At 41.1% G+C, this 13,977-nt stretch overlaps 1 protein-coding gene across 1 annotated transcript; it reads right to left on the bottom strand.

The window, feature by feature from the left end:
• Positions 1-204: 204 nt before the first annotated feature.
• TMEM202 (transmembrane protein 202) lies at positions 205-11,070 on the bottom strand. Its single transcript, XM_017895814.1, has 5 exons — positions 10,975-11,070; positions 10,473-10,728; positions 2,185-2,334; positions 1,720-1,851; positions 205-1,246 (listed from the first exon to the last, which is right to left on the bottom strand). The coding sequence occupies exons 1-5, from the start codon at positions 11,053-11,055 to the stop codon at positions 1,047-1,049; spliced, it is 819 nt and encodes a 272-aa protein (XP_017751303.1). The 5' UTR covers positions 11,056-11,070; the 3' UTR covers positions 205-1,046.
• Between the last annotated feature and the right edge of the window lie 2,907 nt (positions 11,071-13,977).

The raw sequence follows: 13,977 nt of genomic DNA on the forward strand, positions 1-13,977 counted from the left end.
AGACCTATATGATTGTCGAAAATACCACCTCCTCCCTCCGTACTTAGCTTTACAGGATATATATAAAACACGGAAAATCTTTCAGCTTGTATAGATATAGATGTAGATATATTATAGATATAGATAGGCCTATCTATCGATCTATCATCTATCAATCTATTATCTATCTATCTATCTATCTATCTATCTATCTATACATCTGCTAAAGAAGCCCTTTAGTCCCATGTGGCTCAGTAAAACATAATCGATGCTTAAGGAATCAAAGAGGTCACAGGCCTGTCAAGAATTTGATGGAGTTTACATGAAACTATCTTCTGGGGCGGGGCAGGGGAAGGAAGAATCCGATGGAATCTCTGGCCCTCTTCACAGAAGAATACATATACAAGTTTTGTATAGAATTCCAGGGAGTTTGTGGATGCCTGGTTAAGGTATCTCCCTGCCTAGGGAGAAGCAGTGGTTTTACGTAATAGACTGTAAAGGTTTCAAATTACCAATCCTCACAGTAAGTGGGACCTCATGGATTCCCTAGAATCTACCCAGCACCTCTCAGTCCCTTTGAGTACTAGGTCTTATATCCATTGATATTTATTCCATTTCTGGTAACGCTATCAAGTTCAGATTCAACAGTATTTGTCCAAGTGCTTTCCATCCTGAGTATACCCAAAGCCACACATAATAAAGAAAATTCTAAATAGAAGTAATTAACGTTCTTCTCCATGGGCCTTTCTGGTCCATGAGATCCCTCATACCCAAAGAAGTCTCTGGTCTACACACTGCATCTTTCACTAGTTTCTTTCACTCATGACTCTAAACATTGTTGTTTTCTTTTAGAAATATTTTTCTTAAGTGAGTTATTACTTACTTTATTACTATCATACATATTTTGGATCCAATGCACGCAAAGGACATTTCATCAGCTTTAATGTTGTCTCCTCCAGTAATATGGACATGATATTAGGAGGGTTTCCAAGAATTTATGCGATCATTCCCAACTCAGCTTCTCCCCTGCTTTTAAGACAAGCTATAGTTAGGTTTTCCTATCACCATCACAGTCCTGCCTCTGGTAAATTTTTCTCTCTCACACTTAGAGATTCCATCTCAGACCTTGGCTCTTCTTCATCTTTAGCAGGTGATACTGTAGTCACTGGACCAATCCCTAGCCTTGATCTCTCTGTTGGAATCACAGTGACGTTTTCATCATGGGCAGGAGATCTGGAAGTTAAGTAGTTGAGAAGAGAGATGATGCCTAGGGGAAGGGAATAATTTGAGGTGAGGTTCAATAGGCAATGGTCTTTTGGCTTTTAAAATTCTTACTCCTCCTTTAATAACCAGTTCAAAAGACATCGTTTCAGTGAACCCCTCTCTCCCCCAGCGGAGTTACTTTACCCTCCTGTGCTCTAAATGCATTAAAATATTTCTCAAACTGGTTAGGACAAAGCTTGAACCTCCTGGATTCAAATCATAGTTCCACTATTTTCTGTGTGGCCTTGGGCAAGTTACTCAACTCATCCATGCCTCACTTTGTGATAGAACATGTTATTAATGCTAGGTTTTCAGACTCTAAAATCCACCCTTTCTTCATTATGCCACACTAACTCTCCAAGTATCAATGTTCTGAAAAGAAATAGTCAGTGCTTCTACTTCTCCTAGATTATACCTCCCTTTCCAGAAGCGATTTCCCTATCCATCCTTCTAGCATAGAGCAGGGGAGTGACTCACCAGCAAACATGTAAAAGATGTCACTGCACCAGTTAAGATAATAGGTCCATAGGAGATCTGACTCCATGGCATCCCTAGTATGCCAGTGAACCTGTGCCACAAACAGGTTGAGGCAGAGGAGCAAGCAGGTAGCTAGGAACGGAAGAAAAGATGTCACAACCCATCAGCATCTTCAGTCTGCCTTCCCCGCCACCCCCAGCTCTTCAGCCTCCAGAGGCCATATGTATAGCAAGGATCAAAAAGATAAAAACTTGGGGATTGACCAAGATGAGAGAACAGGATCTATACCCTGGTAAAGTCAGCGAAGGTGTGTTCTGTATAATTAGATAAGGCAGATAGCTGGCAAGTTGGTGTGATACTGAAGAAGAGCAAAGAGATGATAAAAAGAGTATAAGGGTTTCAGAGAGAAAATTTGTTACCTTGACTATTACCATGGTAAAATACCCTGCTGATCTAGGTCTGTACCTGAGATGAAGCTGAGCATGGATACCTTCAGATCCAAGTTGGTGGTCATGCTTCCTCGACTAGGGAGCCAAGAGCTGAAGAGCCAGCCAAGGCCAATGAGTATGGTAAAGACAGAGATGAGAAACAAGGCCCTGGAATATTGGAGATAATCTGCAGGAAGAAGAGGAAAGGAAGAGCATGGTTAGTCCAGTGAGGGAACTTCCCTTAAAAAGGCCAGACAGAGTCTTAGAGAAGGATGTAAGAACAAAGGATGATGGAGCAGAGCTTGCTACATGACATCCTTTTTGCTTGGAATTTCTTTACTATGATTGTTAAACTAAAGATAATATACAAATACTTCTGCATGCATTGGTTTAGATATAAACTAGCTTATAAGACGTGTCACCAATGACAAAACAGATTAAACTTTTTTCTTGTTTCTAATTCTAGTTCTAAAAATAATAAGTAATATGTATTCAACATAAGCATTCAAAACACTACAAAAGAACAAAGAAGCAGGAAAAAAATCAGCCACAATTTCACTACCTAGAGGCAACCATTGTTAATATTTTATTTTATTTTTCTACCCTCTGTGCATAGTAGATACGATACTAGATATCATGTGGGTTTTTTCCTCAACAATATATGATGTGATTTTCCCCAGGTATCTGTTGTAAATATTATTTTCAGTGGCTACAAAATATTCTATCATATCAATATACTTTGCTTAATGATTTGCCCATTGTTTAGTTCCATTTGTTTTTCACTTTCAGCTGTATCTGGCATTTACAGGCCTTATCAGCCTAATACTACAAAATGAAGTCACATTTACTTTATTTATTTATTTATTTATTTATTTATTTTTTTTTTTTTTTTTTGAGACAGAGTCTCACTCTGTCGCCCAGGCTGGAGTGCAGTGATGCAATCTTGGTTCACTGCCGCATCTGCCTCCCAGGTTCAAGCAATTCTTCTGCCTCAGCTTCCCGAGTAGCTGAGATTAGAGGCACACGCCACCATGCCCAGCTAATTTTTTGTATTTTTTTAGTAAAGACAGGGTTTCACCATGTTGTCCAGGCTGGTCCTGAATGCCTGACCTCAGGTGATCTGCCTGCCTTGGCCTCTCAAAGTGCTGGGATTAAAGACTTGAGCCACCTCGCCCAGCCTCATTTACTTTAATTCCCATATTATGATGATTTCAAGCCCCAATTTACCAAACTGCAGGAATCTATCACAAAGTGTTTCCCCCACTTTTTTTTTTTTTATTCTGAGAGTCTCCCAAAGTCATATCTCATATTTGTTCAAGTTGCTCTTATCCAAGTGCCACACCTCTCCTTCTTCCATCTTTGGCTCTAGGTGTCTTCTCTTTGGCTCTGCCACTGCGGACCGGATGTTGGTAAGAGCAGCAGGGATATGCTCAACCTTACTTTTTGCTACCATATCCCTAAGATGCAACAGGTTCTTCAACTTCCCCATCAATATTTTACTGAAGATTTAGAAGGTAACTTATAATTACAAGTAGCTGCAGCTTTTCTGAGCTACCAGACACCCAGGAATATCTTCAGTATCCTTTATAAGGTGCCTCCTTATTTAGCTTCTTTTTCTGTCCCAATGTAGCAGGGACCAGCTCACCCCCACCCCAGTGGTTAGAAAGTTCTCTAACCACTTATATGCCTAAGAATCCAAGTCCAGCTTCTGAGTAACCCAGAGAGCAGAAATTACGTATCAAGTTTATCCAGTCTAATATCTGCCTCCTTGTTTCATTTTGTTCTCCAGAACCTACCACTTACTACTATGATGAATTGCAGGAATTTCCATTCAAAGAAACCACACTCCTATCCACAGAGGTTAAGTTGCTCTGTAGCCTCAACAAGTGAGCCACATTAAAACATAGTAATTCACAAGCTGCACATTTTCTGAATACTGGGTTATTCAGAATTAGCAGTATATGTAGCCAGCCAGAACATAAGCCCAGACTGAGCTGTATGAAGCCCAGGGTAACAGGCATGCTTTGTGGTATTTAGTCCACAATCCTCTATGAGCTCTAGCAGCCCTTGTCTATAGCCCTGGACTATTGTCTTCGTAGCCCTCTGACTATAGCTAACTGGACTAAACATGGGAACCTGACCCATCCTGGGACAATTTTATTCTTATGCTTGGAAATTGGATTTCCTCTTTTGCTTGCTTGAACTGAGAAGATGTAAAGTTTGACCGGAGTATCACCTTTTAGGCACTTACACACTAATAAACAGGAAAAACTGAGCTGTAGAGATAAAACAAAGCATAAACAAAGATGAGTGACAAAGTGACTGTAGAAAATCTAAGTGCCTGGCTGGCTTGATTTTCTTTATCTGAGATCCCAGCATCCCCTGGAATCCCCTAAGGTCCAGTGAACTTCCTGCTTTGGGAGTCTATGTTATTCCTCTGAGCCACATTTTTTTTTCTTTATCTTTTTCTTTGAGACGGGGTCTCAGTCTGTAACCCAGACTGAGTGCAGTAGCATGATCTCTACTCACTGCAGCCTCCAACTCCCAGACTCAAGCAATCCTCCCACCTCAGCCTCCTGAGTAGCTGGGATCACAGATGCACAGCATCATACCCAGCTAATTTTTTGTATTTTTGGTGGAGGTGGGGTTTCACCATGCTGCCTGGGCTGGTCTCGAACTCCTAAGCTCAAGCGATCTGCCCACCTCAGCCTCCCAAAGTGCCGAGATTACAGGCTTCAGCCACCACACTTGGCCGATTCTTCTGAATCTTTATAAGTAAGTTCACTGTTTAGCTTACACTAATTCAAATGATTTTAATATTCAGAACACCAAGGAGCACTGTCAAGGATATTTCCTGTCCAACTCCAGCCTAACACATAAAGTCCAGTTCCTCTTCTACCATGAGGAGAAGACTGCAACTTTATATATTTCTTACAATTCTCTCTGTGTTATCTTCTCATCTCCTGAAAACTACCTAAACAAGATCCTCACAACTCCAAAGGAACACTTTAAAGATTTGCAGCATAGAAGAGTCTAACCTTCCCAAAGTAATCAAGTCTATTAGGAATAATCATATACAACAAATTATATAAACAAACTAAACACTTAGATTCAGAGTCTAAGACATCTGCATTTGGTTAACTTTAGAGTTTTTTTTATTCATATTACTATAAATAAATAAATGTCCAACAGCTGATTTCAAGCCTCCATCTCCTGTAACACCAAAGCTGATTTCAGCTTTTAAACAACAGTTTTTACAATAGTTTACTCATCAAAGTTTCAAAAATCTTAGGATCTTAATTACAAAAGGTCCTGCTTGTATGTTTCAGTAAGAAGCCTTGGTCCAGAAAAAGGGGTGCCTGAGATAAAATGAACACCCCTGTGTCACCTGTCTGGGTCAACTGTATCCAAACATTTCTGAAGTTTTCCTTACTGATATACTTTGATGCAGTTAAACTTAAGTTACAAGAATACCAAGGCACCTCTCCCAGCTTACTGAAGCTAATACCTTGGGAAGAGAAAGGATGTCACTTTCAATTTGAGGAGGAAGCACAAATCATCTGAAAAACTTGGTAAGATTTTTGTAGATGTTCTCAGGATCAGCCCAGCGTCAGTCAGCAATGCTACACTTCAGAGTACCATCGGGTAAGATGTAAAACCCCTACCAAGATTGGAGGGGGCACCACCCAACCAGAAAGCAGTAGTGTTCTGTGGCATCCCCTCAGATCTCAGTGAAATGAGAACATTCACCATTTGGCAGTTTGTAAATAATGGGTGGGATCTCCTTCTACTGTTGTGGAAGTAAAACTTGGCCAGGGAGCTTTTGGAAAGTGGTGCTGCTGGAGACAAGCTGGGGAATCAGCTCACTTACTTAGCCAAATCTGAACTTCCATGCTGCTGCCATTGTGACCGCTTTCAAGGCAGAGAAGGCAATACACAACTTCTCCAGACTCAGATGAGGTGCCCCAAGTGGGTGGTTTTGGAATGGAAACGATCCTGGGTTGGAGACTTAGGACCCTGAAGAGGTATCTATGAAATCTGCTTAGTATTTAGGTCCCCTTGTAACCCAGCTGGAGTGCCAGAATAAAGCATCCCTACACAGCCTGGCAACGTGTACTGTATGGTGGTTCCTACGTTCCTAACTCTAGGGTGCCCAGTGACTTGACAAAAAGGCTTATCCTTTCTTTCCCACGCTCTGCAAAACAGTTCAAACTACTCTCTGTGCAATATATCCTTTACATTTCAGCCTGATCTCACCAGTGCTAGGGGAAAATAACAGAAGGGTCTGTTCTACACTTGAGACTTGCAGTAAAAGTGAAGGATACTGTCCTTTCCTCCCCATCCCTTCTTCATCCCATTAGCAACAGCCACAACAGAGAGGCTGTCAGTCATCTAGATCCGGGTGAAGTCAGAGACAGAAGCACAACACCCTGAAGTGAGCCCAGGGAATAGGAATATGAGCATGCACATTCTTAAACACACCTGAGATAGCCCCTGTGAAACTTACGAAAATGACTAAGGAAACTGTCAGGGAGGGGAATGAAATTCTTGCAATCCAGTAGGTAAAAGTTTGAAGTCATTGAATTGGAAAGTAACTATTAAACAATAATGTATTCGGAGGCCAGGTGCAGTGGCTTATGCCTGTAATCCGAGCACTTTGGGAGGCCGAGGCAGGCAGATCACCTGAGGTCAGGAGTTCAAGACCACCCTAGTAGGTCAGGTGCAGTGGCTCATGCCTGTAATCCCAGCACTTGAGAAGGCTGAGCTGGGGCAGATCACGAGGTCAGAAGATAGAGACCATCCTGGCTACCATGGTGAAACCTCGTCTCTACTAAAAATACAAAAAAATTAGCTGGGCGTGGTGGTGGGCGCCTGTAGTCCCAGCTACTCAGGAGGCTGAGGCAGGAGAATGGCGTGAACTTGGGAGGCAGAGCTTGCAGTGAGCCGAGATGACGCCACTGCACTCCAGCCTGGGCAACAGAGCAAGACTCTGTCTCAAAAAAAAAAAAAAAAAAAAAAAGAGCAGCCTAGCTAACATGGTGAAACCCCATCTCTACTAAAAACACAAAAATTAGCCGGGCGCAGTGACGCACACCTGTAATCCCAGCTACTTGGGAGGCTGAGGCAGGAGAATCGCTTGAACCCGGGAGGCAGAGGTTGCAGTGAGCCAAGATCACGCCACTGCACTCCAGCCTGGGCGACAGAATGAGATTCCATCTCAAAAATAAATAAATAAATAAATAATAATGTATTCAGGCAATAATAACATTATATTGTTGTCACAGGGAGATGAGGTCTGGAAATTTTGATTACATTTTGGGGAATTTCTTATGAGATCTGTACTGCAGCCTAATTACTGACTCTTGAATTAGAACTAGTTATAATAACATGGAAAATAGGGTGGATACTTGATTTATACTTGTGTACCTTAAGGATTCAGTTGACTTTAAATAATCACAGTCTGTAGAGATAAAACAAAGCATAAACAAAGATGAGTGACAAAGTGACTCTATAAAATCTGAGTGATTGGCCGGCTTGATTTCCTTGATTTTCTTTATCTGCATAAAGATGAATCCAGGGCTTCAAGAAATAACCTATTCACTGCTTAAGTGACATAATTTCGGGATTCTAATGCAGTAATTTTTTTTTTTTTTTTTTTTTTTTTTTTTTTTTTTTTTTTTTTTTTTTTTTTTTTTTGAGACAGGGTCTCACTCTATCATCCAGGCTGGAGTACAGTAGCTTAATCTCAGCTCACGACAACCTCTGCCTCCCAGGCTCAAGCAATTTTCCCACTTCGGCCTCCCAAGTAGCTGGGATTGCAGGTGCCCACTACCATGCCCAGCTAATTTTTGTATTTTTTGTAGAGACAGGGTTTCGCCTTGTTGCTCAGGCTGGTCTCAAACTCCTAAGCTCAAGCGATCCCCCACCTCAGCCTTCCGAAGCGCTGATGTCAGAGGTGTTTGAACCAGAGCAACTTTATCTTGAATAGGGGCTGGTTAAAATAAGGCTGAAAGCTACTGGGCTGCATTCCCCGGAGGTTGAGGCATTCTTAGTCACTGAATGATAGGAGGTCAGCGCAAAATACAGGTCATCAAGACCTTGCTGATAAAACAGGCTGTGGTAAAGAAGCCAGCCAAAACCCACTAAAACCAAGATGGCAACAAAAGTGACCTCTGATCGTCCTCACTGCTTATTATACGTGAATTATAATGCATTAGCATACTAAAAGACACTCCCACCAGTGCCACGATAGTTTACAAATGCCATGGCAATGTCAGGAATTTATGCTATACGGTCTAAAAAGAGGAGGAACCCTTAGTTCCGGGAATTGCCCACCTCTTTCCCCGAAAACTTACGAATATAACTCACCCCTTGTTTAGCATATAATAAAGAAATAGCCATAAAAATGGGCAACCAGCAGCCCTGGCGGCTCCTTTTGCTATGGAGTAGCCATTCTTTTATTTCTTTACTTTCTTAAATTTGCTTTCACTTTACTCTATGGACTCATCTCGAATTCTTTCTTGCCCAAGATCTAAGAATCCTCTCCTGGGGTCTGGATCAGGACCCCTTTCTGGTAACACTGGGATTACAGGCTTGAGCCACCACACTCAGCCCTAATTTATTAAAGATTTAAATAATAATCTTAAGGCCGAAATTTTAACGTGGGCACCCAGTTACATAAAGATAACTGCAGTTTTATCTTTTTGCCTAAATCTTTTAATCCATTTCTAGTTATTTCCTTGGAATTAATTTCTAGAAATGGAATTATTTACTCAAAGGAGATGAATATTTTTAAGTCTCTGGATGCACCTAATCATATTGCTTTGATTATACCAATTTGCATGGTATGTACGGGAACGCGTATGGGAGTGTATAGCAGTTGCATCATCATTTAAAAATCTGTTAATATGGTGGTTGAAAAGTTACATCTTGTTATTCATTTACCTTTCTTTAACGATTGATTGAGGTTAAATTATTTTTCCTATGTTTATTAGATAGTTATAGTTCTTCTTTTGTGCATGTCTATTGAAAATAATTTATTTGAGTTTGTGTCTTTTAATACTTGGTGTATCCTTTTACTATATTAAGGCCATTAACATTTATCTTTCATAATTGTTGCAAATATTTTCTCTGGTTTTCATTTTATGCAGTTGAATTGTCTGTCTGCCTTTGATTTTAGTTTCTTCTCAAGATCATGCAGGAAACTGTCCCTTAATTTCAAATGTCGCAGCCCATGGCCAAATAACTGATGCTCTACCTCAGAGTTGGGCAGAGGTGCTCCCCTCCTGCTTATGTGAGGAAAATAGATGGGATCCCTGCTTATGTGAGAATAGCTGCTTTACTCACACATGTTTTCTTTCACAATACCCCTTTCTTTGTGTAAATTTATGTCTTGTGGGTGATGAGAAAACTGTCAGTGTAATGATATCTTTCCTCTAAGTTTTCGTTTGATTGAAAACTCATGCATATGATATTTTAGCTCCCAAAACTTATTTTAAAATATTTTGTGTTGCACTTTCAGATTTATTTAAATTCACATAAAATTTGACATAAATAATATTATCTTCATAGCTGGCATTTGTTATACCACATATCTAACATACATTTAAATTCTATTCCACTGCTAGGAAAAGAACAAGCTGAACTTGAAAGTTAAATCTAATAGAGGTTAAGATATTTGCTTTATCTTCCAGCTATGATCAATCACTTCTCTTCTAATTCTGCAAGCCACATTAGAATACCAATCACATTGCTTAGCACTAACACCTTGTAAATTAGTTATTCCTAGGGCAGGTATGGTAGCTCACACCTATAGTCCCAGTACTTTGGGAGGATCACTTGAGGCCAGGACTTTGAGACCAGGCTGGGCAATATAATGAGAACTTTCTCTCCAAAAAAAAAATAAAAATAAAAATTAGCCAGGAGTGGTGGCACACGTCTGTAGTTCCACCTTCTCAGGAGATTGAGCGGGAAGATTGCTTGAGCCCTGGAGGTGGAGGCTGTAGTGAGCAATGATAGTGCTATTGTGCTTCGGCTAGGTGATAGAGCAAGAGCCTGTCTCTAAAAACAAACAAACAAAACAAAACAAAACAAAACAGTTCTTCCCATCAAGTAAAAAGAGTATAACCCATTATTTAGGACAGAAAACAACCTGGAATAGAAGGGAGAAAGGGCACACTGAGGATACCAAAGACAGATCCATCCTGCACTTGGAGAGGTGAAAGCCGAAAGATCTTGGAGGAAGAAAGATGAAGGGCCAATCTGTGTGAGCAGAAATCTCTGCAATTGTGTGGGGCCTGTGGCATTTAATTCGGTGGCACTCACAGGGTGGCTTGGGTGTGTGGTTCCAGCACAGCTCATGGTTGCATAAGGTCCAGAGTCCTGCGTAGAGCTCAAGGCCATTCTTGATCACCAGGAACTGTACCCAGTTCAGTGGGGACATGGCGATCAGCATTAGGAGGCTAAAACTACAGAGGCTGCCACAGAGTATTCGGATGTAGATGTGTGCCTGATCCATAAGCTGCTGCTGCCTTTGGGATGACATCGAGGCACTTGGATGTTTCTTGGCAGGGAGGGTAGGCTACAAGGATGAGGGAAATATTGCCTACCCGAAAGGATAACCCCTGATCCCCAGGGTCACCTGCTTTTCTCTACCTCAAGCATTCCCATGTGTGTTTGATTTAAGGATATCTTTCCCTACTCCTAAAAAAAAAAAAAACCCACAATTTTCAGGGTGATCTTTTCTGTCTTTAGGATGATCCATGTAGCCCCACCTTTAAGTAAGTCCTCTTCTTCCCATCTGACTTCCAATTAGATACCTCCTCACCCTTTGGTATTTCCGGTTCCCCTTTATCTTGGGAACCTCGGGACTGTGGAAAGTCAAGGTTAAATGTTCCCTTCGCTCCATCTTGGCAGTCGGTTCTCTTTCTAACTGCCACGGAATTTGTCTCTGCATCTCCTCACACATGCTGGCAGAAGCAAAAAAGGGCCAGGACCCATGGCACAGATCCTGTTTCTGTTTTATTTTTATTTTTGGTCTGGTCAGATCAGGAAGAAATCATCATATTTTAAGCATCTGCATGTATGTGTGATGCTCCCCACCCTCCATTCTCCACTTACTCCCAACTCTTTTATTAAATAAATCCACAAATATTTTGTTAGCAGTGGCTGTGTGTCAGGCTTTGTGCTAGCTTCTGGGACACAAAAATAAATAAGACACAGTTCCCTCATAGCATATAAAAAAAGGGGAACTCATATGCTTGTTGGCCACATGTATTTCTTCTTTTGAGGAAGTGTCTGTTCATGTCCTTTGCCCACTTTTAATGGGGTTATTTGTCTTTTCTTGTACATTTATTTAAGTTCCTTACAGATGCTGCATATTAGACCTTTGTCAGATGCATAGTTTGCAAAACAATTTTCCCTTTCTGTAGGTTTTCTGTTTATGCTATTGATAGTTTCTTTTGCTATGCATAAGCTCTTTAGCTTAATTAGATCCCATTTGTCAATTTTTGCTTTTGTTGCAATTGCTTTTGGCATCTTCATAATGAAATCTTCGCTGGTTCCTATGTTCAGATCATTAGAGAAATTAAAACCACAATGAGATACCATCTCACACCAGTCAGAATGGCTATTATAAAAAGTCAAAATAATAACAGATTGTGACGAGGTTGTGGAGAAAAAGGAACACATACACTGTTGATGGGAGGGTAAATTATTAATTCAAACATTGTGGAAAGCAGTGTGATGATTCCTCAAAGATGTAAAGACAGAAAGAACTACCGTTTGACCCAGAAATCCCATTTTTGGGTATATGCCCAAAGGGATAGAAATCATTCTATCATAGAGACACATGCACATGTATATGTTCACTGAAGCACTATTCGCAATAGCAAAGACATGGAATCAACATCAATGCCCATCAATCGTAGACTAGATAAAGAAAATGTGGTACACATCCACCATGGAATACTATGCAGCTATAAAAAAGAACAAGATCATGTGCTTTGCAAGAAAATGGATGGAGCTGGAGGCCATTATCCTTAGCAAACTAATGGAACAACAGAAAACCAAATACTGCATGTTCCTACTTACAAGTGGGAACATGGACACATAGAGGGGAACAACAGATATTGGGGCCTATGGGAGGGTGGGGGGTGGGAGGAGAGAGTCAGGACAAATAACTAATGAGTACTAGGCTTAATACCTGAGTGATGAAATAATCTGTACAACAAACCCCCATGACATGGGTTTATCTATATAATCTGCACATGCACCCCTGAACTTAAAATAAAAATTTTAAAAGGGGGCAACTCAGATGTCTCTGGAACTCTATTGGTTGTGGCTATAATTTAAAGTTATATCCCTATCAGTAGCCAGTAGCCTGGAGTTCATGCCAGGGTTGTCTCAATAGGCTCGTGAACCAGTCTGTCAGTCATGGTCCTTCATACAGCATCTGTCTTTTTCTTCCTTTTTTGCTCTGGTTCCCTCTTTTCAATGTCCTCTACTCATGAAGCCATTTAAGGGCGCTGCTATACCACTGCCACTGTTGATAGGGCCCACTATGAATATGCCAGTATCTATAGCCCAGAACACTATAAGCCAATGTGCTAAAAGCCACTCGTCTTCAAGATACCCTAGCAGTGCTGGGTTCAAAATGTTCCATACGGTCCCCAAAGGACATGTATCAGCGTGCTCATAGCAGCACTCTATAATAGCCCCAAGTTCAAAACTACCCAAATGCCCATCAACAGAAGAATGGAAGATTGCGGTCTATTTATACATTTGAAATACTATACAGCAATACGAGTAATCTACAACCACCTGAGCAAAGAGGGATGAATATTATCTACATAATGCTGAGCAAAAGAATCCAAACACAAAAGAGTACATATGTATGATTCTATTCATATGAAGTGCAAAACAGGCAAAACTAATCTGTGTTGTTAGAAGTCAGAAACACTCTGGGGAGGAAGATGGCTAGGTATTGGAAGGAGACATGGGAAGGGCTCTTGGGGTGCTGTAAAGGTTCTTTCTTGATCTGTGCACTGATGACCAGCTTTCTGTATGCACAATTTCTCTATATACATGGTTTTTGTTTTGTTTTTCTTTTTTGAGGCACAGTCTTGCTCTGTCACCTAGTCTGGAGAGTTGTGGTGTGATCTCGGCTCACTGCAACCTCTGCCTCCCAGGTTGAAGCAATTCTCCTGCCTCAGCCTCCCAAGTAGCTGGAACTACAGGTGCCCGCCACCATGCCCGGCTAATTTTTGTATTTTTAGTAGAGATGAGAGTTCACTCTGTTGGCCAGGCTGGGCTTGAACTCCTGACCTCAAGTGATCTGCCTGCCTCAGCCTCCCAAAGTATCTATATGCATGTTACACTTCAACTAAAAGTTAAAAGAGGCCGGGTGTGGTGGCTCATGCCTGTAATCCCAGCACTCTGGGAGGCCAAGGTGGACAGATCACTTGAGGTCAGGAGTTTGAGACCAGCCTGATCAACGTGGCAAAACCCCATCTCTACTAAAAATACAAAAATTAGCTGGGCGTGGTGGCAGGTGCCTGTAATTCCAGCTACTTGGGAGGCTGAGGCAGGAGAATTGCTGGATCCGGAGGTTGCAGTGAGGCGGAGGTTGCAGTGAGCTGAGATCACGCCATTGCACTCCAGTCCGGGCAACAAAAGCGAAACTCTGTCTCAGAGTTTAAAAAAAAAAAAAAAAAAGAATAATTTGAGTATATGAATCAAGAAGCTTAAACATAGTTGTATCTTTTGTCTCAGTAATTTCATCCCTAAAATCTATAAAATCAATAACTAAGATTATTACAGCTTATTTCAA

Source organism: Rhinopithecus bieti, unplaced genomic scaffold (assembly GCF_001698545.2).
Source record: "Rhinopithecus bieti isolate Rb0 unplaced genomic scaffold, ASM169854v2 scaffold_27022, whole genome shotgun sequence".
In the NCBI taxonomy this organism is placed as follows: Eukaryota; Metazoa; Chordata; class Mammalia; order Primates; family Cercopithecidae; genus Rhinopithecus; species Rhinopithecus bieti.